At 44.0% G+C, this 25,053-nt stretch overlaps 1 protein-coding gene across 1 annotated transcript in view; it reads right to left on the bottom strand.

Moving 5' to 3' along the window:
• Nucleotides 1–11: 11 nt before the first annotated feature.
• The window catches only part of LOC122553155, a 32,678-nt gene continuing 7,636 nt past the window's right edge, over nt 12–25,053 (bottom strand). Inside the window, exons 4-9 of the mRNA XM_043696743.1 lie at nt 12,587–12,934; nt 4,758–4,877; nt 3,789–3,853; nt 1,741–1,782; nt 1,596–1,638; nt 12–968 (exon numbers count right to left, since the gene is read on the bottom strand). Coding sequence (XP_043552678.1) covers nt 958–968; nt 1,596–1,638; nt 1,741–1,782; nt 3,789–3,853; nt 4,758–4,877; nt 12,587–12,934 — 629 coding nt within the window. The 3' untranslated portion in view covers nt 12–957. The remainder of the gene's footprint in view (nt 969–1,595; nt 1,639–1,740; nt 1,783–3,788; nt 3,854–4,757; nt 4,878–12,586; nt 12,935–25,053) is intronic.

The following is a 25,053-nucleotide window of genomic DNA, read 5'->3' as shown; positions in this document are numbered from 1 at the left end:
GGGGTTGTGAGTGAGGGAGGGGGCAGCGAGCGGGAAGGGGCTGTGAGTGAGGTAGGGGGCAGTGAGTGGGAAGGGGCTGTGAGTGAGGGAGGAGGCAGTGAGCGGGAAGGGGCTGTGAGTGAGAGAGGATGGATGAGTTAGGGAGGGGTCAGTAAGTGGGGTAGGGTCAGTGAATGAGGGAGCAGCCAGGGAATGAGAGGAGGTGCTGTGTGGAAGCAAGGCAGAAGAATTCAGTTTGATCAAATTAAACTTCTTACGATGGTGAAGGCGGGTTTCAAAGGAAGTTGATGAAAAACTATGAGGAACAGAAGACGGTGAAGGAGGTAATGATTAAAGTCAGCTTGAACCCCACTAGGTAATGTTCATTCTGAGATTGTGGTCAGGCAGAATTGTCACTGGATGAATAATCCATAACATTATGTGGAAACATGGTTAAAATCTGCTCTGGCAGCTGATGGAAATCAAATTCAGTTCGTAAAGTTAAGTAGAAAGCTGGTCTCAGTGATGGTGACCATGAAACCATCACTGAGGATTATAAAATCCCTAACGCCCTTTTGGGATGGAAATGTGCCATCCTTAATCTGGCCTACATGTGACTCCAGAGCCACAGTAATATATCTGACTCTCAGCTGCCCCCTGAAATGGCCCCAAGTATCAATCAGCTCAAGGGCAGTTAGGGATTGGGAACAAATGCTGGCCTACATTCCAGGAAAGAATTAATGAAAACTACTCAAAGATGGATCCAGTTGTGGAATGTGTAACCAATAAGTGTTGCTGATGTGAGCAGAGAAGCTGTGGGCAGCAGTGAATCAGAGCAGTTTCTGGAACAGGAGAGGGGATTGGGAAAGAAGATGGAGAACAGACTTGTTTGGTCCAATGATCTTTCTTGATCAAAATATCCATGTGGTGTCTTCATCCCTCAGGAAGGATTTGTTCAGCAGTTTATCTGTCAGCGGTTTATTTCTTGCCTGTTTCAGTAAAATCAAACATCGATGTTGTGAAATTTGACAATAAAAGACATTTTCAGTGAATGTCTGAGGTCTCAGGATTGAGTGAGCTACTCCAAGAGTTCAGCATCATTAGCAGCAGTGAGCTTTAATACAGGTCCATATGGTCACTGGACTGATCAGTGTGGTCACTCCTGGTCACAGGGACTGGTCAGTGCAGTTACTCCTGGTCACAGGGACTGATCAGTGCAGTCACTCCCAAACACAGGGACTGGTCAGTGCGGTCACTCCTGGTCCCATGGTCTGGTCAGTGTGTTCACTCACAGTCTCAGGGACTGGTCAGTATGGTCACTCCCAGTCATTGGGACCGGTTAGCATGGTCACTCTCGATTGCAGGGACTGGTCACTGTGGGTGTGTGCATGTGTCTGTGTCTGTGTGTGTAAATGACATCTGAAAGGTGCATTTCCATACAGTGACACACGACTCAAATGAAGTCCTGCCACAACATGGGACTGACTGCTCTCTGCTGCTTTATGCAGTTTTGCTGTTCATTTCAATGAAACTTTCCCACACTTTCCCTCTTTGATGCAGAATGTAACCGATCCACAAGCTTCTCCTGAGCCCTTGTTAGTGTTCCAGCAACATACCTTTAAGGTCGCTGTAAACAGACTGATCCACTGGCTGTAAGGTCTATCAGAAAACAGAGAAATATTACAGACTGGGACCTAGTAACAGATGCACAATGTAAGGATGTTTGTAATTTTCCCATATTTTGAAATTTTAAATTCTCACCGTGTATGTAGCATTGGAATCTTCTGGAGAATATCCTGTGTTCTGGAATGAAATGTAAAGTAGTGTTTAACACATTGTTACTGTTGGTTCCTGAGTTCCCTGGGATGATGCACCATCTTTAGTTGTTTCTTCAGTTAGCTACACACTGTACTTAAACCAGGAACAGCAATAAAGTCAGAGCCAAGCAGATTTATAACTGTACATGGGTGGCACGGTGGCACAGTTGTTAGCACTGCTGCCTCACAGTGCCAGAGACCCGGGTTCAATTCCCGCCTCAGGCGACTGACTGTGTGGAGTTTGCACGTGCTCCCTGTGTCTGTGTGGGTTTCCTCCGGGTGCTCCGGTTTCCTCCCACAGTCCAAAGATGTGCAGGTTAGGTGAATTGGCCATGCTAAATTGCCCGTAATGTTAGGTAAGGGGTAAATGTAGGGGTGGGTTGCGCTTCGGCGGTGTGGACTTGTTGGGCCGAAGGACCTGTTTCCACGCTGTAATCTAATCTAATCTAATCTAATCTAATCAAACCGAAAGTGAAGGATATTCCCAAAATTGATGATAATCTGACCCAATCACATGGACTCTGGTGGAACGAATCAGGCAGCTATAAAAATAAAGTTCTGGGATGTGCATCATATCTCAATCAGCTCAGGGGGTGAGGAATTGTCTCAGAGCAGATTCCATGGTCTGAGCCACAGGCTCAAACCATGAAGGTATAAGGTCACCTTTCATGAGCTGAGGATGTGAAAGATTAGATTGGAAAGGTGTACACAGTGCCCACTGTGGCCCTCGGCTTACGGAGTCCTGGATATCCATTTCAGCCATCGTTGGGGATAAAAAGGATGATGTAGAGGGGCAGAAGGCCCTTGGTGAAATGGAAGTCTCCATTGCTCCTTTTCTCTCCCAGAGGGGGCACCTTTCCTCGGAAATATGAGTGTCCTCAAATAACACCTGCCCCTTCACCAAAGATGCAGTGATCAGCCATGATGCTATTGAATGGTAGAGCAGGCTCGAGGGGCCAAATGGCCTTCTCCTGTTCCTGTTCCATATTGTTTCTATAAACCCTCCATCCTGCCCTCTTGGGAGCGGAGACTATTTTCTAAATGGTGAAAGTGTTCGGAAATCTGAAGCACAAAAGGATTTTGGAGTCATCTTCAGGTTAACATGCAGGTTCAGTTGGCAGTTAGGAAGCCAAATACAATGTTAATATTTATTTCAATCGGGCTGGAAATGAACAGCAGTAGAGGTGTAATGCTGAGACTGTAAAATGCTCTAGTCAGACTGCATTTGGGATATTGTGAGCAATCTCCGAGAAATGAGCTGGTGTTGAATGGTGTACAGAAGAGGTTTACAAGAGTGTCCCAGGGAATGACGGGCTTGTCTTCTTAGGAGGGGATGAGGACTCTGGGTCTGTACTCGCTGGACTTGAGAGGGATGGGGGGGATCTGATTGAAATTACAGAATATTGAGGGGCCTGGATAGAATGGATGTGGAGAAAATGTTTCCCCTAATAGGAGAAACTAGGAGCCAAGGACACAGCCTCAGGGTGAAGGGACGACTCTTTTGAACTGAGATGAGGAGGAATTTTTTCATCTAGAGCATGGTGAATCTAGGGAACTCATTACCACAGAGCGATGAAGAGGCTGAGTCATTGAGTGTATTTAAGATAAACTGAGAGACATCTAAGAGATTACTAATGACTAATGGGTTCAAGAGTTATGGGGAAAAGGCAGGAGGAGAATGGAGAAAGGTATCAGCCATGACCGAATGGTGGAGCAGATTCTTTTATCTTCTGGTCTATAGTTACTCACAATCGGGTCAGGCACCTTGGAGGTTTTGGTGGGTGTGGATTGCCTCATCGCATCCTGTGGGTTTGGGCACAGGTGAGAGGCTCGGGTTTTTAAGTTGGGAAGTGATCTGTGTCATACCTCCCACTCTAACACTGAAATCCGACGCTCAGTGACAAAAGGCTCAAACACACGGTCAGACAAGTCCCATCAGATCGAGCCTTCCCATGACAGAATCCAACATCCTCAAAAACCACCTGAACTCACCTGCAGTGTTCTCACATTTTCATAATCTGCAGTTGTGTTCGGATCATCAGCTGGTCCGGATTGTGCTGTGAAAGCAATGATCAAACATCAGTTCCAGTCATTTTCACCACATTGATCTGCTGCCAAGAATCACTCCATTCCCGGCTTGCTGAACATTTAGTTCTGGTCGTTCCTGTTCTAGTCGGGCAGATGGGGACAGAGTGGTAATGTTACTGTTCTACAGGAATCCAGAGGCTCAGGCTAATGCTCTGGGAGTTTTCAGATTTAGTTCCAGTTGAGGATCTGAGTTGGATGTCTCTTCAAGTAATTTGTGGCCTGGTTTCCTTATTCTCAGAGTGACTGTCATTGGACTCTGGGAGGTTTCTATAAAGTTTTCTATATTTACACAGTAGCACTGAATGGACTGGGAGATAGGACATTTCTGTCTGGGATAGAATACTTCTTCATTCTCCAGAATCTGTCACCTGACTGCTACTGTTAACATTATCTAATCCTCTCCAACACGTGCTCATTTCTGGACATTGGTTAGCTCAGCTGGCTGGACGGCTGGTTTTTGAAGCACATTGACATCAGCAGCTGAGGACACGATGTTGGACTGTCCTTCTTAAACTGTCGTCTGAGGCAAGGTGACCCTAAGGTCAGAGTTCCCTGAGTTGTTTCTGTTTAATGAGTGAACAGTACGATAGTCCAGTGGGATTATGGCGACTTTACCTGGATCATATAAATCTAATGTACAATTACTTTCAAACCCAACAGAGCACTTGGTGAAATTTCAGTTCAACTTATTGTTAAAACAAGTTCTGGAATTGAATCCTGGTCCCAGTGACGGTGACCATGAAACTGTCTTTGATTGTTGTAAATGCCCATCTGGTACATAATGCCCATTTGGGAAGGAAACAGCCAACATTTCATGAATGGCTCAAACATGACCACCTACAATAATCAAGACAAAGTGAACGATTGACTCACATGTGGAAGACTGCTTTTTTATCAGACATGTATATCCAATGAATAAAATTACTCCTGTAATTCCAAACAGAGCTCCCAGAATAAACCAAACAAGTTTTGTCTTCCCGAGGTGAGTTATCTCTGTGAAAGGAAATGACATGTTTAAGCTGTTAAATGGAGCATCTACTTGGCCAGGGGTGGGAAGTGGTGGCCACCAATTATTGGTGGTTGTGTGATCACTCTTTACACACACATACACAAGACAGCACCATTTATACTTCCCCGTAGAAGGCCCATGATGGTGTTGTACCTCACTGGGGAAGGGAGCTCAAACTTGAGCCCCATTATTCCCAGAGTCTTTGTAATTTGATGAAAAAAGAAAAACTCTGAGCAGCCAAGTTCTCGCCCCCATCAGAATCACAAACATTGCTTGCTTTATGACATGCTGATGAGATGCTCATTCTCTGCCCGCTGCTTCAGGCAATGTTTCATGTGTTGCAGTAACGTTTATTAAAACTGCAAACAACTTCTCACACTGTTTCTTTGGCTTAAAGCAATATCTCCACCCATATTTGGTCCACAGTCCACAAAATACATGCCTGAACCCTGAGGAAAGATGAAGAAGCTCTTAGAAAGAGGTGTTTGATCTCAAGAACATCCTGTTGGAATAGATAATTTGCTCTGATGCACAGACAGACATCAGGCTCCACAATCAGTCGGTTCCGTGAGGAATTGTTGAGAATTTTCTGATATGATCAGACGGCCAGGCTCCAAGCTGGTGTTGACACCCCCCCAAACGCCCACACTTCAGAAGGGCAGTCATCAACATCATTGGTGAAATCGAATAGACGTTGTATCGAGCCAAACACAATGACAGTGCAATGACAGTCCAGCAGAGTGCGATGGAGTGCTCTCAGTGTGTGGTCAGTTTGGCTGCTTGAGAAAATACTGTGTGGAAAAATCACCTTCACTCGAAAACCAAGACTAGTTCCTGCAAGAGGAGAATGTCTAGAGCAATGGAAGTCATTAACTTGAAGGTGCAAGGCTTTGAAACAGGATGGGAACGTGACACAGCTGTTTCAATGCGGGCTGACAGCTTGCCTCAGTTGAAGTCAGTGAGAGTCAGAAACATCTCCAAGGACCAGGAGGCAGAGATCCTCAGGAGTGAGTACTGCTCACAGTGAAGATTACTCACAGTGAATGACATTGCACTGAAGCATTATGTCTCCTGGACAAGCAGCCTGCCTCATTGCTGAGCAGAAATGTAAATATGTGCCCAGGTATCTGAGAGAGAGTAGGTCGGATACATCAGAATGAAGATAGGAGAATGTCAGCTAGCATTTCAAAAGGTAATTAAAGATTTAGGTAAACTAAGGCAGGGGTATCACATTATTTGGTCAGAAGACACGAAACCTATCGGCTTATGCACGACCTGGAAAATTCCTCACCCTCTGAAGGGAAAAGTAATCCCTCAGTTGGACACCATGATTGATAGTAGGGTCATACACCGGTCAAAATGCAGACACAATGGTTCTCACCATTAATAACTGTTGTAAAGACAAATGGAGGACTGAGATTTTGTGTGGATCTCTTTCAAGAGAACAGCAGAGTTATGAGGACATCCTCATGTGTGGCAATTGAAGGGGTACCATAACCAAAGGCTGAGGAACATGTCAAAGCACAACAGAATGCAGGCCCTACTCACTGGGTTATAGCCTTTTGGAACTGTATAGCATGGAAACAGACCCTTTAGTCCAACTCATTAATGCTGACCAGGTAGTCTAGATAAATCTAGTCCCATTTACCAGCATTTGGCCCATATCCTTCTAAACACTTCCTCTTCGTACACCAATCCAGCTGCCTTTTAAATATTGTAATTGTACCAGCCTCCACCACTTCCTCTCGCAGCTCAATTCCATACACGCACTATGCTCTGCATGAAAATGTTGCCCCTGCATGCAGTATTCCAAAAGTGGCCCAACCAATGTCCTGTACAGCTGCAACGTGACCTCCCAACTCCAAAACGCAATGCACTGACCAATGAAAGCAAGCGTACCAAACACCTTCTTGACTGTCCTATCTACATGTGATTCCACTTTTAAGGGACTATGAAACTGTATTCCAAGGTCTCTTTGTTCAGCTACACTCCCAGGACATTCCCATGACGTGGAGAAGTCCTGCCCTGATTTGCAGCAGGACCTCACATGCAGCACCTCACATTTCCCTAAATTAAACTGCATCTGCCACTCCTGGGCCCATTGGCCCATCTGATCGAGGTCCTGTTGTACTCTGAGGTAACCTTCCTTGCTATCCACTACATCTCCAATTTTGGTGTCATCTTCAAACTTACGAACCATACCTCGTCTCTTCACATCCAAATCATATACACAAATGACGAAAAGCAGTGGGCCCAGCACCGATCTTCGTGGCACACCACTGTTCACTGTGCTTGAAATGAGGAAATGCCAGTTACCGTGACAGGTGATGAGATTCTAAACTTGCATTTTCCAAGAACTAGGATTCATGGTGTATCAAAGGAAGACGAGGTCTATCGGTGAATTTCCAGCACTGATGTCCGTAAGATAGAATGCTTTTGAGGCATGGTGAATCAGTGAGAAAATTAATCGATAACTTAGCTTGTCTTACTGAAACTGTAAAAGAGCTTGCAATGACATGTTGCTGCTCTACAAGACTTTAGTGAGGTATGGAATACTATTAGAATACTGCATTTGATTCTTGTCGGATGAAAAAGTGAGGACTGCAGGTGCTGGAGTTCAGAGTTGAGAGTGTGATGCTGGAAAAGCACAGCTGATCAGGCAGCATCTGAGGAGCAGGAAAATCGACCTTTCTCGCATAAGCTCTTCACCAGGAATGATGAAATCACCCCGATGAAGGGATTATGCCAGAAACGTTGATTCTCCTGCTCCTAGGATGCTGCCTGACTTGCTGTGCTTTTCTAGTACAACAATGTTCGAATATGATTCTTGTGACTCTGCTATGGGAAGGATGTTGTGCAGAAACCATTTACAAGGATGTTGCCAGACTGGAGGGTTTGAGTTATAAGGAGAGGCTGCATAGGTTGGGAACTGAGGAGCAATGTTTTGTTGCAGAGGGAGCTGCGTATACGCAATGAGAGCCAGAGGAAGTTGTAGAGGTGAGTACAGTTACTTTGAAAAGGCATTTGGACAGCTACTTGTATAGGAAAGGTTTAATGGAACATAGGTGAAACACAGGCATCTGACGGTAGTTCAGTTTTGGATACCTGGTCAGCATGGACAAGTTGGAGTGAAGGGACTGTATCATTGCTGTCTGACTGTTAGACTCTTTAGTACTGAAGTAAGGAGCAGACTGCAGCTTTTGAAGTATTCATGTAAAGCCACTCTGTCCTGATGTTTTAGTGCATTCCAATCTGCACTTTTTCATTTTGGTATCTGTGGATGCATCGTTCACAGGATTAAAAGTTATTCCTTCTCCAAGTGCTAACTGACAACATAAAAACCGGATTATCTTGTGTCAATAGCTTTGTTGAGCACTGAACACTGTTCCACAATCATTGAGGCAGGAACATTGGCAGGTCCATAGGGATGTGAACATTTCTCAGATTACATTGTGGGAGTGAAATTTCAGGTCAAGATTGATCATGAGTTATTGGGTTTGTAAAGCATGTCAAAGATGCTACTGTGCACACAGAGTTTCAGGATTACACTGATCAGATATGACAGTGGTATAGCCTGTGTTCCAGATGAGGTACAAACAATGGCAGATTAGATTTTAGATTAGATTAGATTACAGTGTGGAAACAGGCCCTTCGGCCCAACAAATCCACACCGACCCGCCAAAGCGAAACCCACCCATACCCCTACATTTACCCCTTACCTAACACTATGGGCAATTTAGTATGGCCAATTCACCTGACCCTGCACATCTTTGGACTGTGGGAGGAAACCGGAGCACCCGGAGGAAACCCACGCAGACACGGGGAGAACGTGCAAACTCCACACAGTCAGTCGCCTGAGGCGGGAATTGAACCCGGGTCTCTGGCGCTGTGAGGCAGCAGTGCTAACCACTGTGCCACCGTGCCGCCCAGCAGGTTCACTCCCAAAACAGTAGTGGTGGATCAAGCAAAAATCTTCCTTTCTTGTAAAAGAAATCAAGGTATTCTCTACAGCAAGAAATGTCAAGACATCAGACAATGCTGTCTGCAAGAGTGATCATAACATATAGTTGAGCAAGCCAAGTTATGGAAAGGAACACCAAACAGAAACAGCATTTGACCAGGAGCGGAACATGTGTTGATTTAAATTAATGGAATGGTTGTGCCAAAGTCACTATGACAAACATCTGCTGTTCACAGCCAAGGATTTCATCAGGATTTCCAGAAATAAGGCTATCAATGATTCCATCTGAGGTTAGAGGACAAATGTACTTAGTCCTGATCAAGTTTGAGTTTGCAGCGTTGTAAAATCCCAGGTCAAATGATGTAATGGCTTCCCTGGAGCTGATTTTGAAATTCATTGAAACAGTGTTTGAGGTCAAGGTCAGAGTGGGATTGAGAATTAAAATGAGAGTGAGTGGAAGCACAGCACTGATGGAGGATGTGAGCCTCCACAGCAACAGGCTACTGGGCACCTGTCTGACCCTCTGCATCATCTCTCACATCTCACTGACAGTGCACTGAAGGTAATAATGTGTTTTGTTACTAGAACCTTTTTGTTAACAGATCTCCCCCAGCTTCCTGTCCTCACAAACTTCTCTCCCCCTCCCTGACACCTCTGGTGACTGATGAAAACCCATAAGCTAGATGAAGTGATCTGTGCTCCCTCTCCACAATGATCCACTTGGTGTTCCCTCTCCATCAGAGTGCTCCATACGGCGCAACATTTCTGAGCAAGTTCCACTAACAAGATGTCCTTCAGAATAAGGAGACAGTGGATATCACTGACCCATTCTTCCCTTGTGTCAAAGGCCATCTGTCCAAAGGCTGCTTTGGAGCTCCCATACTGAGAGAGGGCCTTGCTGAACAGGATGAGAACCAGCCAGAATCCCTGAAGCAGCTAACTCCCTCCCTCAGGGGGCTTCAGCCCAAAGCCCTCTGTCACACACGTATGGAGAGACACACAATTCCCTGCACCTTACTGAGGAGTGTCCCCTCGACAGAGAAAAGGACTCATCACCACAAATACCCCCATCAAATGAGGAAGGGTTCACTGGGCTCCAGAGACTTTCAATTGCAAAATTATAAGTTAAAATGTTCCACCAACAATTAGCCAATAGGAAATGTCTTCCTAATGAGTACCAAGTGAAGTTTACAATTGCTGATTTGATTTGTTGTAAACAATGTGAAGTTTGTCATTTAAAAAAAACCATCTTGAGCCAACAGTTAAAACTGTAAGATGAGGACTAAAATGAACCCCCATAACAGCCTGTCCATCAGAGATTGGTTAGTATCGTGTCAACAGGGCGTACCTGTTATAGTCACCTGGGTTCCCATCCCACTGATATCTCCCCACACTTCACAGTGATAGACCCCAGTGTCTCTGGACTACAGATGTGTGATGGTCAGAATGAAGCTGTTATTGGAGGGTCTCTAGAAGACTGGAATCGCTCAGTGAATCCTGGGCTCCATTGTGTGATGTTCCTCGTGGTGTGTGTTAAAACCCACTCTGTGTTATTCCCGGTCTGCCCTGGTACCAGTAAACATTGGTGTGTGTCACTGCAGTGTTCCTCATGGTGCACTGTAACCGGGCAGTGTGACCCTTGGTGACAATGTTACAGGGTTGGGGACTGGTAAAGGATTGGGGGATTTGCATCTTTTGGGAGAAATACACGCAATTTGGATCATAGATTCATTGAATCCCTACCGTGCAGGTAGAGGGCAGTGGGTCATTAAGCCTGCACTGACCTTCTAAATGATATCCCAGTCAGATTCACCCACCTTTATCGCCAAAATCCATCATTATAGCATGGTCAATCCAGCTAACCTACACATCTTTGGACAGTGGGAGGAAACTGCAGCAACTGGAGGAAATTCGTGCAGACACAAGGACAACGTGGAAACTCCACACATAAAGTCACCTGAGGCTGAAGTTGAACCCAGGTGCTGTGAGGCAGTAGTGCTAACCACTGAACCACTGTGCTGCCAGAATCTTAGAAAATGCCTCCCCTCGGTCTCATGATGTCCTTTGCAGATTAACCCGCAATTGGAATCTCTCCGTACTGATTTGAAGAGCCATGAGAAGCCTTTTGAAAGTCAGTGAACATTCCGCAGGAAAAAGAGAAACTCATTGGCAGTATCTTCCCAAAAGGTGTGACTATCTCCTCCTGTATCATCAAAAACCTCAAAGAATGAGAGACATAAGCAGGGAATGTTGGAGAAACTCATCAGCTCTAGCAGTGCCTGAGGATGGAGAAACAGAGTTTGTGTTCACTGCCCACTCAGCTCAATGCCTGGTGCTGTCCTCACAACTGCCTTCTGGGCTGTCCATCCAACATGGCTGCTCCCAGCCAGATGTTAATAGATGCACCCAAATCATCAAACCATGTCAGCTGTTGTGTTCGTCCCCGTCTGGAGGATTGATTGTACATTGTCCTGGAGTTAAGGAATTGAACATTTTAACTTTCCCAGCCTTTAGAATGGGCTGTCATTCATCAGAGAGAAACAAAATACTGTTGATGCTGGAAATCGGAAATAAAACTGAAAGTTCTGGAGAAGCACAGCAGGTCTGACAGCATCTATGGAGAGAGAATCAGAGTTACGTTTTGAGTCTGAAGTTACTTCTCTTAATGGGGCTGAAGAAGAATCATGAGACATCAATACAATATCTGCAACATCAGGTCAGAAACTTGAATCCCTGCAGCAAGTAACTCACCTTCTGACTCCCCAAAGTCTGTCCACCATTTACAAGGCAAAAGCCACATTTGTGATGGAAATCTGTCAAGCAATTTGGATACTTAGGGCTCAAATATTATACAAGAAGTTTTCACTATTCTCAACAAAGCAGCTTGCTTCTTCATAGTCGCATCCACCAGAGAAATGTCCACTCATTCCACCACCACCACTCAGTAGCAGCAGTGTGTACTATCTACAAGATGCACTGCAGAAACTCACCAAAGATTCCTAGACAGCATCTTCCAAAGCCACCACTTCCGTTTAGATGGACAAGGGCAGCATATATATGGGTACACCAAATCCTGCTGGCATCCCTCCAAGCCACTCGCAATCCCAACTTGGATATATTACCACCTTTCTTTCATTGTGGCTCGGTCAAAATCCTGGACTTCCCTCCCTGTAGGTATTGAGGCTTCACCAATAGCAGATGGACTGCAGTGGTTCAAGAGGGGCACTCACCATGACCTTCTTAAGGGGCAACTAGGGACAGGCCCAGCGAGTGAATGAAAACAGCCATCCGGTTCACTGATAACCTTGAGGGGCAGCAATGTGTAACCTTTGGTCTGGCCTGTATCTGAATCCAGAAATGTGGCCAACTCCAATCTGCCCTCTGAAATAGCTGAGCAACATTCTCGATGGAATCAAAGCTGTAGATATTCAGAGAGGCAGCTCACTGCTATGTTCTGAAGGGCAATGAGTGAGGAGCAGTAAATGCTGGTCCAGCCCAGTAACACCCATATCCATGGCTTGATAGAAAAAGCATCAATCCATTCTCATATTTCCACAATTCAACCTTTGTATTTTGCCTCTGGAACTAACCTTCCCACTGCCCATTCCATGCCCCAATATGAAACATGTTGGATAAAATAATAAATTTCCACTTGTCTGCTCTACAGTGTGAAGGTAAAACAGTTCTCAGTTGGTTCTGTGCAGCTGCCTATGTTCCCTCCCATTGACTTACCAGTTACATTGAGCTGGCTCCCTGCTCCATAGATGTAGCCCCACACACTGCAGCTGTACACAGCAGTATCATTCCGAGTCACATTTACAAGGCTCAGAATGTAACTGTTCCTGCTGACATTCCTGGAAAGATGAACACGATTGTGGAAACCCTGGGCCTTGGTGAGGGTGCCATTCACAAAGTAGCTTATCACCCACTTCCTGTTGCTGCCAGGTCGCTGGTAGTGCCAGTGGACATCAGTGTCAGTCACACTGGCATTGTACATGGCACACTGGAACTCGGCAGTTTCACCCTCTGGTACCTTGCTGACCACTGGATCCTGAATGAGGACTGGATCAGCCAATGGGTCTGTGTGTGGGAAACAGATGGAGATTAGCAGAGAGAAATATATTACTTCATCTTTCAAATTTTAGGAATATATCAAAAATATTGACAATCACCTGGTGTTTAATGCACTACACATTTAAGGTATGGGGCTGGATACAGTACAACTCAACAGGGTGCAGTCTGTCAGCTGTGGTGTATTGGGAGCTCTCTGTCTCTGAGGCAGAAGGCGATGGGATTGCCTCCCCCTCCAGAGGTTTGAGCAGACATTGGGGCCATCCAGAGCAGCACTAAGGCAGTGTGTTTCGAACAGGCAGCACTGACCTGAGGTGTTAAACCAAGTCTGACCTTACAGGAGGATGTGAAATATCCCAGGGTATCATTCAAGGATCAACACAGGAGTTCACCTAGTGTTCAGGAAATATACATCTCTGAAGCAGATGACGGGAGTATTTCTTTCAATACTGTTTGTTAGAAATAGGAATAGATGTAGGCCATTCAGACTCTTAAGTCTCTTCCACCATCATTAGAATCACAGCTGATGAGACATTCCTCACATCTACTGTCCTATGTTGTCTAGGAGAAAGTGAGGACTGCAGACGCTGGAGATCAGTGCTGAAAAAAGTGTTGCTGGAAAAGCGCAGCAGGTCAGCAGCATCCAAGGAGCAGGGGAATCGACATTTCGGGCATAAGCCCTTCTTCAGGAATCTCCTATGTTGTCTCCGTATTTCCCCGACTGAACAAGAATCTAACTCTCTCAGCCTGAACTTTATGCAAGGTCTCTGCCCCCACAGCCCCCTGTGACAAGATGATCTAGAGATTCAGAACCCTCTGAGAGAAGAAATTCCTCCTTGTCTCAGTCTTAGGTTGGTGCCTTCATTAAGAATAGGCAAGGTGGTAAAAGAGGGGGATGCGTGACTTTGTTAGTCAAGGACAGTATAATGGTGGCTGAAAGAAGTTTTGATGAGGACTTGTCTACTGAGGTATTATGGGCTGAGGTTAGAAACAGGAGAGGAGAGGTCACATTGCTTGGAGTTTTTATAGGCCCCCGCAGCGTTCCAGGAAGGTGGAAGAGAGGATTAGCAAAATTATTCTGGTTGGGAGTGAAAGGAACAGGGTGGTCATTATGGAGGACTTTAACATCCCCAACATTGACTGGAAATGGTAGAACACTGGTATGTCGGATAGATCAGTTTTTGTCCAATGCGTACAGGAGGGTTTCCTGACACAGTATGCTGAAGGGCCAACAAGAGGAGAGGCCACACTGGATCTGGTGCTTGGTAATGAACCAGGCCGGGTGTTTGATTTAGTTGTAGGTGAGCACTTTGGAGAGAGTGACCATAATCCGGTTACGTTTAGTTTAGCGATGGAAAGGGATAGGTACATGCCACAGGTCAAGAGTTATCGATGGGGCAAGGGCAATTATAATGCGATTAGGCAAGAATTAGGATGCATAGAATGGGGTAGCAAAATGCAGGGGATGCAGACAATGGAAATGTGGAGCTGATTTAAGGAACAGATATTGTGTGTCCTTGATAGGTATGCCCCTGTCAGGCAGAGAGGACGTGATAAGGTAAGAGAGCCTTGATTTACTACAGAAATTGCATCTCTTGTTAAGAAGAAGAAGAAGGAGGCTTATGTGTTGATGAGGCAAGATGGTTCAGATAAGGCGATGGAGAGTTACAGATCAGCTAGGAAGGATTTAAAGAGAGAGTTAAGAGCAAAGGGAGGACACAAGCAGTCTTTAGCAAATAGAGTAAAGGAGAACACTAAAGCTTTCTATAGGTATGTGAGGGATAAAAGGATGATTAGTGTAGGAATAGGGCCATTCAAAGACAGAAGTGGGATGTTCAGTGTAGACCCTGTGGAGATTATAGAGGTGCTTAATGAACATTTCTCATTGGATTTCACTCAGGAAAAGGAGTATATTGTGGAGGAGAAGAATGAGGTATGAGATATTAGACTAGAAAGGATTGAGGTTAGTTACAAACAGGTGTTATCAATTCTAGAAGGAGTGAAAGTAGACAAGTCCCCTGGCCGGATGGGATGTATCCGAGGATTCTCTGGGAAGCTAGGGGAGAGATAGCAGTGCCTTTGGCTTTGATATTTGAGTCGTCATTGTCTACAGGTTTAGTACCTGAGGACTGTAGGATTGCAAATGTGCCCTTGTTCAAGAAGGGCAGTAGAGATGACCCAGGTAATTATAGACCAGTGAGCCTTACTTCTGTTGTAGGAAATGTTTTGTAAAGGACGATAAGAGATAAGATTTATAATCATCGAGCAAGCAACAATTTGATTTCAGAGAGTCAACATGGTTTTGTCAAGGGCAGGTCATGTCTCACAAACCTCATTGAGTTTTTTGAGAAGGTGACTAAGCATGTAGATGAGAATACGGCAGTTGACGTGGTATACATGGACTTCAGTAAAGCCTTTGATAAGGTTCCACATGGTAGGCTGATGGAGAAAATGCAGCGGCATGGAATTGAGGGTGATTTAGCAGTTTGGATTAGAAACTGGCTTTCTGACAGAAAACAGCGAGTGGTGTTGATGGAAAATATTCAGCCTGGAGTCTTGTTAGTAGTGGTGTGCCATAAGGATCTGTTTTGGGACTACTGCTGTTTGTTATTTTTATAAATGACTTAGACACAGGCATAGGTGGATGGATTAGTATATTTGCAGATAACACTAAAGTCGGTGGAGTAGTGGACAGTTTGGAAGAATGCTACAGGTTGCAGGGGGACTTGGATAAACTGCAGAATTGGGCTGAGGGGTGGCACATGTAGTTCAATGCAGCTAAATGTGAGGTGACGCACTTTGGGAAGAATGACAGGAAGGCAGAGTACTGGGTCAATGGAAAGATTCTTGGTAGTATGGATGTGCAGAGGGATCTTGGTTTCCATGTACATAGGTCTCTGAAAGTTGCCACCCAGGTGGATAGTGCTGCTAAGAAGGCATACGATGTGTTAGGTTTCATTGGTAGAGGGATTGAGTTCCGGAACTGCAATATCATGCTGCAACTATACAAAACGCTGGTGCGGCCACACTTAGAATATTGTGTACATTTCTGGTCCCATATTTCGGGAAGGATGTGGAAGCATTGGAAAAGGTGCAGAGGAGATTTACCAGGACGTTGCCTGGTCTGCGTGGAAGGTCTTATAAGGATAGACTGAGAAACTTGGGTCTGTTCTCATTGGAAAGAATAAGGCTAAGAGGGGATTTGACAGAGGCATACAAGATGATCAGAGGATTAGATAGGGTAGACAGTGAAAGTCTTTTTCCTAGGATGATGACATCAGCTTGTATGAGGGGGCATAACTACAAATTGAGGGGTGATAGATTTAAGACAGACATCAGAGGCAGGTTCTTTACGCAGAGAACGGTAAGGGTGTGGAATGCCCTACCTGCTAAGGCAGTCAACTCAGCCACATTAGGGAGATCTAAACAATCCCTAGATAAGCACATGGATGATTTTGGGATAGTGTAGGGGGGTGAGCTGAGAATAGTTCATAGGTCAGTGCAACATGTTCTATGTCGCTTTATTCTGAGATGATGCCCTCTGGTCCTAGACTCTCCCTTGAGGGGAAACATCCTCTCAGCATTGACCCTATCAGGAACCTCATGAATCCTGTATGTTTCAATGAGATCACCTCTCATTCTTCTAAACTCCAGTGAGGGGAAGCCCAACCTGTTTAGCCTTTGCTCAAACGACAATCCCTCCAAACAAATGATCATCTTAGTGTAATTGCACTGAACTGTCTCTAATGAAATGATATCTTTTCAGGAATAAATGAACCAAAACTGTTGATACTACTGTTCATGTGGTCTCCACAGCATCTAAAAATTGCAGTAAGACTTCCTGACTCTCATACTCCAACCCCGTTGAATTGAGGGCCAACATTGCATTAGCTTTCCTGATTACCTGCTGCCCCTGTGTATAAGCTTTCTGTATTTCACACACTTGACCCCTCCATTCCCTTTGTGTTGCAGCTTTCTGCAATTTCTCTATAAGTAAAAATCTGTTCTTTTGTTGTCCCTTCCAAAATGAACAGCTTCCCATTTCCCTGCATGTTACTCCATTTGTCAACTTTTCCCCACTTATTTAACCAAACAATATCTCTTTATAAACTGTTTATATCCCTCTGTCAAACTGCCTTTCCACATATTTTTTCTGTCATTTGGAAATTTTGCTAAAGTACATGCACTTCCATCTGCCCAGTCATTCATATATATTGTAAACAGTTGTGTTCCCTGCACTGATGTCTGTGAAACCCCCACTGGTCATGGGTCATCAATTTGACAAAAAAGCCCTTCTCCCCACTCACTGTTTTCTGCTCATGTTCCAATTCTCTATCCTCGCCAATGTCCACCACCATCGGCTGTTCTCTGATGACTTAACCTTTTGGGAGATACTTTGTCCAATGCTTTCTGGAAGTCCAAATACAACACATCTACTGGTTACCTTCTATCCATCCTCATCATGACTTGCTCAAAAATCTCTGATAAATTAGGAAGACATGATTTCCCTTTCCACAAAGCCCTTGTTGACTCTGCTTTATTAGACAATGTTTGTGGGATCTTCCTGTGTGTTTTTCCGTGAAACTAATGCATGTCATTGATTGTAAGTTCTGTTGGACTTCTTGAGGTTCTGAAAGGCGCTATTTAAAAATATTTTAGTTTATCCGTGCTCTTCTTCTTAAATTACTATTGAAAGACCAGGACAATGCTGAGAAGAATTTGCAATGGAGTCTCGCTGCTATGATGCAAGGTGTGTGTGTGTGTGTGTGTGGACAGCTGTGACTCTGTGGTGTCCCAGATACTGAGGTAGAGAAAATAGTGAATTGTAAGGATGGTGCTGAGCAAATTCATAGGGACATTGATAAATTGGTCCAATGGGCAGACACCCGGCAAGATGAAGCTAAGTGGAGAGAAATGGGAGGTAATGTATGCCTGTCTGGGAAGCACAGAGAGATAATACAGGCTCAATGGTACAATGTTGAGGGGAATACAGGAGCAAGGGGACCTTGGCATTCAATGCATGGTCCTCTGAAGGTGGCCAAGCAAGTTCAAGCAGTTGTTCAGAAGGCTGACAGGATCTCTGGGTTTATAGAGAGACGCACAGCGTATAAAAGCAAGGAAGTGATACCACTACTCTACAAATCATTGGTCAGGCCACATTTAGAGTGCTTTGTTCAGTTCTGGGCAATTTGTTTAAGGAAGGATGTTAATGCCGTGGAGAGAATTCTATGATTCTATTTATCATGGATTTGGAAATACGAGCGATAATTTCTAAATTTGCAGATTACTCAGAAATTTCATAAATGATAGATTAGTAACTGACCATCCAAGGCAAAGCAGCTGCTTTTTTAACTCCACTTCCACAAGCATCCAGTCCCTCCATCACCAATGCTCAGCAGCAGTATTGAGTACCATTTACAAGATGTACTGCAAAAATTCACAAATATGCTAACACAGGACCTTCCGAACCCATGACCACTTCTATCTCGTAAGACAAGGGCAACAGATACATCGGAACACCACCAGCTCCAAGGTCTCCTCCATGCTACACACAATCCTGATGTGGAAATATATTGCAGTTCCTTCAGTGTCACTGGGTCAAAATCCTGCAATTACCTCCCGAAGGTCATTGTGGGTCTCCCCACAGCACAGGGACTGCAGCAGTTCAAGATGGCAGCTCAGCACCACATTTTCATGGGCAACTAGGAACAGGCAATAAATGCTGAACCAGCCAGTGAGACCCATATCCTACAAGTTAATTAAAATTTTAAAAAAGTATTTCCATTGAGTTTGAGAAGCTGGTTGATTCTGATCGAAGGAGAAATTGTGAAAGAAGATGAATTCCTCAATGTCATGCCCAGGGAGGATTCATAGCTCCATGGAATATGGGTCAGAGATATGTTGAGAACATCACAACCCCAAGTCTTCAATCCTGTCTCCTCTATAGTGGGAATACTGTTACTGAGTTCACTGTTTTGATGCCATTTTGCTTAAAACAAATTTTTATATACTTACTTGTTACAGTCAGCTGGGTTCCATTCCCACTGATATCTCCCCACACGTTACAGTAATCGACCCCAGTGTCACTGGGCTGCACGTTTGTGATGGTCAGAATGAAGCTGCTATTGGAGGGGTCTCTAGAAGACTGGAATCGCTCAGTGAATCCTGGGCTCCATTGTGTGATGTTTCTCGTGTCATGTGTTAAAACCCTCTCCGTGTTTTTCCCTGGTTGTTCCCGGTCCCAGTGAACATCAGTGTGTGTAACTGCGGTGTTCCTCATGGTGCACTATAACTGGGCAGTGTGACCCTCGGTGAAACGTTCCAGGCTCGGAGACTGGAGAAGGACTGGGATATTTGCACATTTAAGAGAAAAAGTATGAATAAATTAAAATTAGCCTAAAGTCTGGTAAATATCTCAAATATCTAATAAAAACGTGAGTCCATGTTCATTTGGGTAATTTCTCAATTTATTATCAAGCTGCCCGATCTGGAAAACGTTGCCACTTCCTCCTCATTTATAAACTTGTTGCTTCTTCGTCCCGATCCCCAGTCACTGCAGAATCCTCCCAATCTTCTCCCCACACTGCCTTCTTATTTCCTAATGACTCAGTCCCTGTTTATTTCTTCTCCATGAGCTTTCTTCATCCTTTACAATGCAGCTCACAGAACTAGAGGTCTCTTCAAACTCACTGTCATCAAAACCCTCCTCAAAAAACTCCCCCAGATCTATTTGTATTCCCTGCTACTGCTGCTGATTCTCCATCTAATATCCAATCTTAATGCTCTCAAAATGATCTTTTCAAATCCATTCAGTCCAGCTCCCAGCTCACAGCATTGAGCTTGAATCCTGCTGATCCATTGCTGGAGTCAGACACTGTCTCACTGGCTCCTAAATCACTGAATCGATCTTCCATTCTCAGCTTCCAATTTCAGCAGAGCTTTGTCCCTCCCAATCTCTAAAACCTTGTCCAGATCTAAAACCCCACAGTTCTTTGCTGCTCCAATGCTTGATTCTCATCCACTTCCTAACTCCCAACCGTCTTCAGGTGCCTGAGGCTCTTCTTTTAAACCTGTTCCCTTAATCGGATTGCTCTCCAACTTCCAAATCTTTCGAAACCCAGCATTTTGACCAATATGTGTGTCATTCTCCTGACATTTCACTTGTTGCCTCTGTTGGATTTTGCCCAAGATATATTTTTGTGAAATACTTTGATAGCAATTTTGTTTTTAGTGGTGTTATGAGGTTGAAGGTGTGTACTGTACCTTTAAGAGAGAACGAATGCTGTTCTGCCCTGAGAGTCTTACAAGCACTAGAAGATAGTCCTAAAATGTACTGGAAAATTGAAACTATGTAACATTTGGCTGTGAAATGGATACCTGAGTTGGTTGCTGTTTTGACAACAATTTGAATTTAAAGAATCAGTTAAAATTATGCACCAGGATACTAAAACACATCTGAGTTTGAATTTATTGTTTTGACAACCTCGAACCAATGAATGATGTGAGATTGGCGATATAAAAAAGGCAGGTATTTTGAAAATCAGACAGAGCACCTACCATCAACACAGATCCAAGAAATTTTGAAAACCTTTCTATTGAAAGTTCCTTTTTAGATGAAACATATTTGCAGTAAAAAGAAAGAAGATGGCCCAGGGCCACATTCAGCCAGAAGGTGACAGACTCCGAAGACAACAGCTGCTGTGTGGTATTGAAATTAAGTTGATGTAATTTTAATAAGTGTTTTATTGGAACAGCATATTGTTATAGAATTGGAAGCAGATAATAAGCAGTTAAGAGAAAGGGAGCTTAGAGCTGTGAATAATTATTGTTTAATGCTCACTTTTTGAGTTAAAGAATAAAACGATATTATTTTCATTAAATAGCAGAATTTGGGATTTCTCTGTCACTCATATTTTAACAGATTACGTGACAAGTTGAGCTTTTCTGAGTGTTTGTTTAATTAACAGACAGGCTCAATGCCGTGTGGTAACAGTTTCTGGGCACAGCTCTGAGATTTGAACAGGTTTAGTCAGATCCAGTCTGAGATTTGGACAGATTTGATCAGATTTGTGTTATGAAAGATCCCAGCAGATTTAAACACTTGCTGATTAGTGTCCTAGATCTTTAAATAAAACTTAGGTGAGACAATTCATTTAATTTAAGTTACTTGAAGTTGGTTAAATTAAAAGTGAGAAAATGGCTCTTAAGATTGTTAAAGAAGTTTTGGGGTTTAAGATGCTTGCCAAATTTGCCAAATTCTCCCCGGGTCTGCGTGGGTTTTCTCCGGGTGCTCCGGTTTCCTCACACATCCAAAAATGTGCAGGTTAGGTGAATTGGCCATGCTAAATTGCCCGTAGTGTTAGGTGAAGGGGTAAATGTAGGGGAGTGGGTCTGGGTAGGTTGCGCTTCGGCGGTTTGGTGTGGACTTGTTGGGCCGAAGGGCCTGTTTCCACACTGTAAGTAATCTAAAAAAAAATTCAAATTTAACTAATCGGTTTAAATTATGCCCCAGGATACTAAAAACCAATTGCGCTTGAATTTCTTGGTTTGCCAACATCAAACCAATGATTCAATCCACTATTGGGAATATAAAAAGACAGGCATTTTGAAAATTGGACAGAGAAACTGTCATCAACACAGATCCAAGAAATTAGGAAAACCTCTCTATTGAAGATGCCTTTTTATATGAAACATATTCGGAGAAAAAGGAAGAAGATGGCCCAGGGAGACCTTCAGTCAGAAGAAGATAGACACTGAAGACAACAGCCAGTGTGGTGTTCTGAAATAAAGTTGATGTAATTTTAATGCATGTCTTATTGGAACAGTGTATTGTTTTAGAGGTGGGGGCAAATAATAAGCACTTAAGAGAAAGGGGGGGGGCCTTAGCATTGTGAATAATTGTTGTTTAATATGGATCTTTAGAGTTAAAGAATAAATTGATATTATTTTCTTTAAATTGTGGAATTTGGGAGTTCTCTGTTGTAACAGTGGAGCTATTTCAATGCAGGTTGTTGTTGCCTCCACCTGTGATGTGTTTCAGGTGATTGAATTGAAGAGAAATCATTGAGTCTTTACAGTGACTCTCAAGTGGAGATCCATCACACTGATCCCACAGTGAGTGGATCCAGAGTGTGAGCCAGACTCCCTGAATCTGTTTCACACCAGTGAAAGGCATTAGACAGGGAGCATCAGGGAACAGCATGTCCCCCCCAGCCATAAGGACTATTTCAGAGAACTCTGGGGAATGGGACCAGTCAACCGCTTTCCCAGTCTTTCCCTCCCATGTTTTTTCTGTCTTTATCTGCCTGTAGATGTATGCAAGAGGAGTTTATAACAGAGTTAGAATATTAAACAGTAGAGGGATATGGTGAAGGTTTGTAAGTGTTCATGAGTAGGTGCAGTCCATTCATCTGCAATGAGTAATGATTCTTGTGATGTTCTGGCACCTGGTTAGTGCTCTCTGTGAACCTGGTACCAAAAAAAATTAAAAGTGGGATTTGCGTGCTTCTTAAAATCATGACCATTTGTGATGCCTCCTGAATAGTGGGCCATGATTTCGAGAGCTCTACCAAGGAAGAGGAATAAGGTTAGGAGGCTTGGCTAGGATTGATTTGAAAGAGAAGCATTGAGGATTTGGATGTGTTATTAGTGAACAAAGTAAGTGAAGGGAGGCATAAGGTTTGCTTCTGCATTGAAGTCTTGGCTCTGGAACTGGCAAAAGCTTTCTACGGCCGACAGTGTTTTTATTGATAGTCTTCAAGGAACTTTCCAAACCCAGGTTGATTGAGTTGGTGAATAAACCAAAGGTAGCTTTACCGGACAGAGCTGAGAAGGTGCAGGCATTTGAGGAAAATGTCATGGCACTTGGTTTTAGAGGAAATGAACTGGAAAGGAAGTGATCTGGGGAGAGAAACATTGGAATCCAGTGATATTGAGTTCATTTTATACCAGCTTGAGTCTAAGAAGAGATGTGGAATGAAAGCGTATGGTGCTGGAGAAACTCTACAGGTCTGGCAGCATCTGTTTTTAGAGAAAGCGAGTTAACATTTCCCACTCTTCCTGCCTGCCATAGGGGTATCAGAGGGATTTACAGCTTAATGATCATCAACTCCCGCAGAGAGAGGGAGCGAGTGACAGCGAGGGAGTGAGAGAGAGGGAGTGAGAGAGAGGGAGCAAGTGACAAAAATGTATCCGAAAATGTGCAGGTTAGGTGAATTGGCCATGCTAAATTGCCGTAGTGTTAGGTGAAGGGGTAAATATAGGCGAATGGGTCTCGGTGGGTTGCTCTTCGGAGGGTCGGTGTGGACTTGTTGGGCCGAAGGACCTGTTTCCACACTGTAGGGAATCTAAAATCTAAACTCATTTGGCCTCATTATGAATTTATCTTCCTTGGCCATTGGTCCTGGAGTGGGACTTGATCCTAGGGTCTCTGATTCAGAGGGAAGGACTCTGTATGTATTTAGGCTGAACTTGTATCAGCCCCTTGTTCCCGTCCAATTGGCGTTCTGTGGCAGTTGCAACCATCATGTTATAAAAATGACAGAGAGCCATTGAAGATGATGCAAAATAGCTCTGCAAGCATGAAAGCAGATCCATGAAATTACTTGTAACAGAGAAAGATGAAGAAGTTCAGGGAATTCTCACATCACCATGCCATTATGATCCCAGCAGGTGAGAACTCTGGATAAGACAGAACTCAAAATGAAATCTGGTCCAATAGGTTGTGTGTCTTTTAGCAGAATTGTTTGTGATTCACTGAATCAAGACACACAAGCCTATTAATTTTCTTTTCAACAACAAAAACAGGAATTTATTTCGCAATACAAAAGAAAAATTTAAATAAATCAATCCAATTTTTATCTAAAGTTACAAGACTTTACAAAAGATCTAAAACCCAGAGCAAAGCCAATTTTGATTCTTTAATGTCCTTTTGGGAAAGAAACTGCCGTCTTTACCTGCTCTGGCATACATGTGACTCTAGACACACATCAATGTGATTGACTCCCATCTACCATCTGTCCTCATTTGGCGGGGTTTTAATGCTCGCTGAGCCAGCCCAGTGCTCTCATCCCATGAATGAATTAAATAAAAGTCCCCTCCCCACTCCCTGACTTGCTCCCCTCTTCCCCCACTTCACATCTGAACCCTTTCCCACTTGGCACTCTAACCCCGTCCTAATTGGTATCCTACTGAGCTGGCACTCTCAACCCGGCATTCAATTTACTCCATCCCTTTACCAGTCTGGCTCCCTACCCTCCCAGCACTGAACCCTCACACTTAGCTGACGTCCTTACATTTTAACAGCATCTGCTAAAGTGGCTGCCTGTGATTCTTTACATTTCAACCTCAAATTACATTGAAGGTTTCCTTTTGAATTGCAGAAGGTGGCAGCGGACAGCTGTAACATTGGGGACTGCTGTTAGACTTCCTGTGACATACTCTGCTCCACAAGAGAAATACGGTTCTGCATTTCTGAAGGAGTCCTGATTGAAATCTCCTCTCAGTTTTGTGGTGTTCCCTTCTATTTTGGAAAAAGGAAGTGTTGGAATGGTAATTGGAGAGAGATTGCCCCTCACTGGAAAATCCAACCCCGTGAGATTAGACTTTCTCAGTCTTTTAATAAACTGCAGATTCTGAAGCAGACCCTCCTGTGGAAGTGTCACTAACTAAGCTTTTACATGGGGATAACAAAGTTTTCTCTGAACTGCCCCATTCTTCCATCGAGGAGAGAAATCGTATTGACTTCAGACCCCAGTCAGTTCTCCTCCAAAACTGGTTTAAAATCCTACAATTAATGTTTTTTCTCATTGAAATCAATCTATGAGTATTCTAATCTCTTACCCTCACTCACCATCACACTCTCAGTGGCCCTCACTCATTACTCTGACATTCCTCACTGAATCCTCAGTCACCCTGACTCATACATCACTTGTGCCTCACTCAAGCTCAGTCACCCATTTCCCAGAATCACTTACTCTCCCTCATTCACTCTCATTGATCCTTACTGACCCTCATTCACCATCACTTGCTCATCACCCGCCCTCACTCACTCATACTCACTCTCACTCCACACTCACCATCGCTCCTCAGTCATGATTACTCACCCTTACACACTCATCCTCACTCAC

Source organism: Chiloscyllium plagiosum, chromosome 9 (genome assembly GCF_004010195.1).
Source record: "Chiloscyllium plagiosum isolate BGI_BamShark_2017 chromosome 9, ASM401019v2, whole genome shotgun sequence".
Lineage (NCBI taxonomy): Eukaryota > Metazoa > Chordata > Chondrichthyes > Orectolobiformes > Hemiscylliidae > Chiloscyllium > Chiloscyllium plagiosum.
Note: the sequence above shows the minus strand (reverse complement) of the source record. Positions and strands in the feature narration are given on the sequence as shown.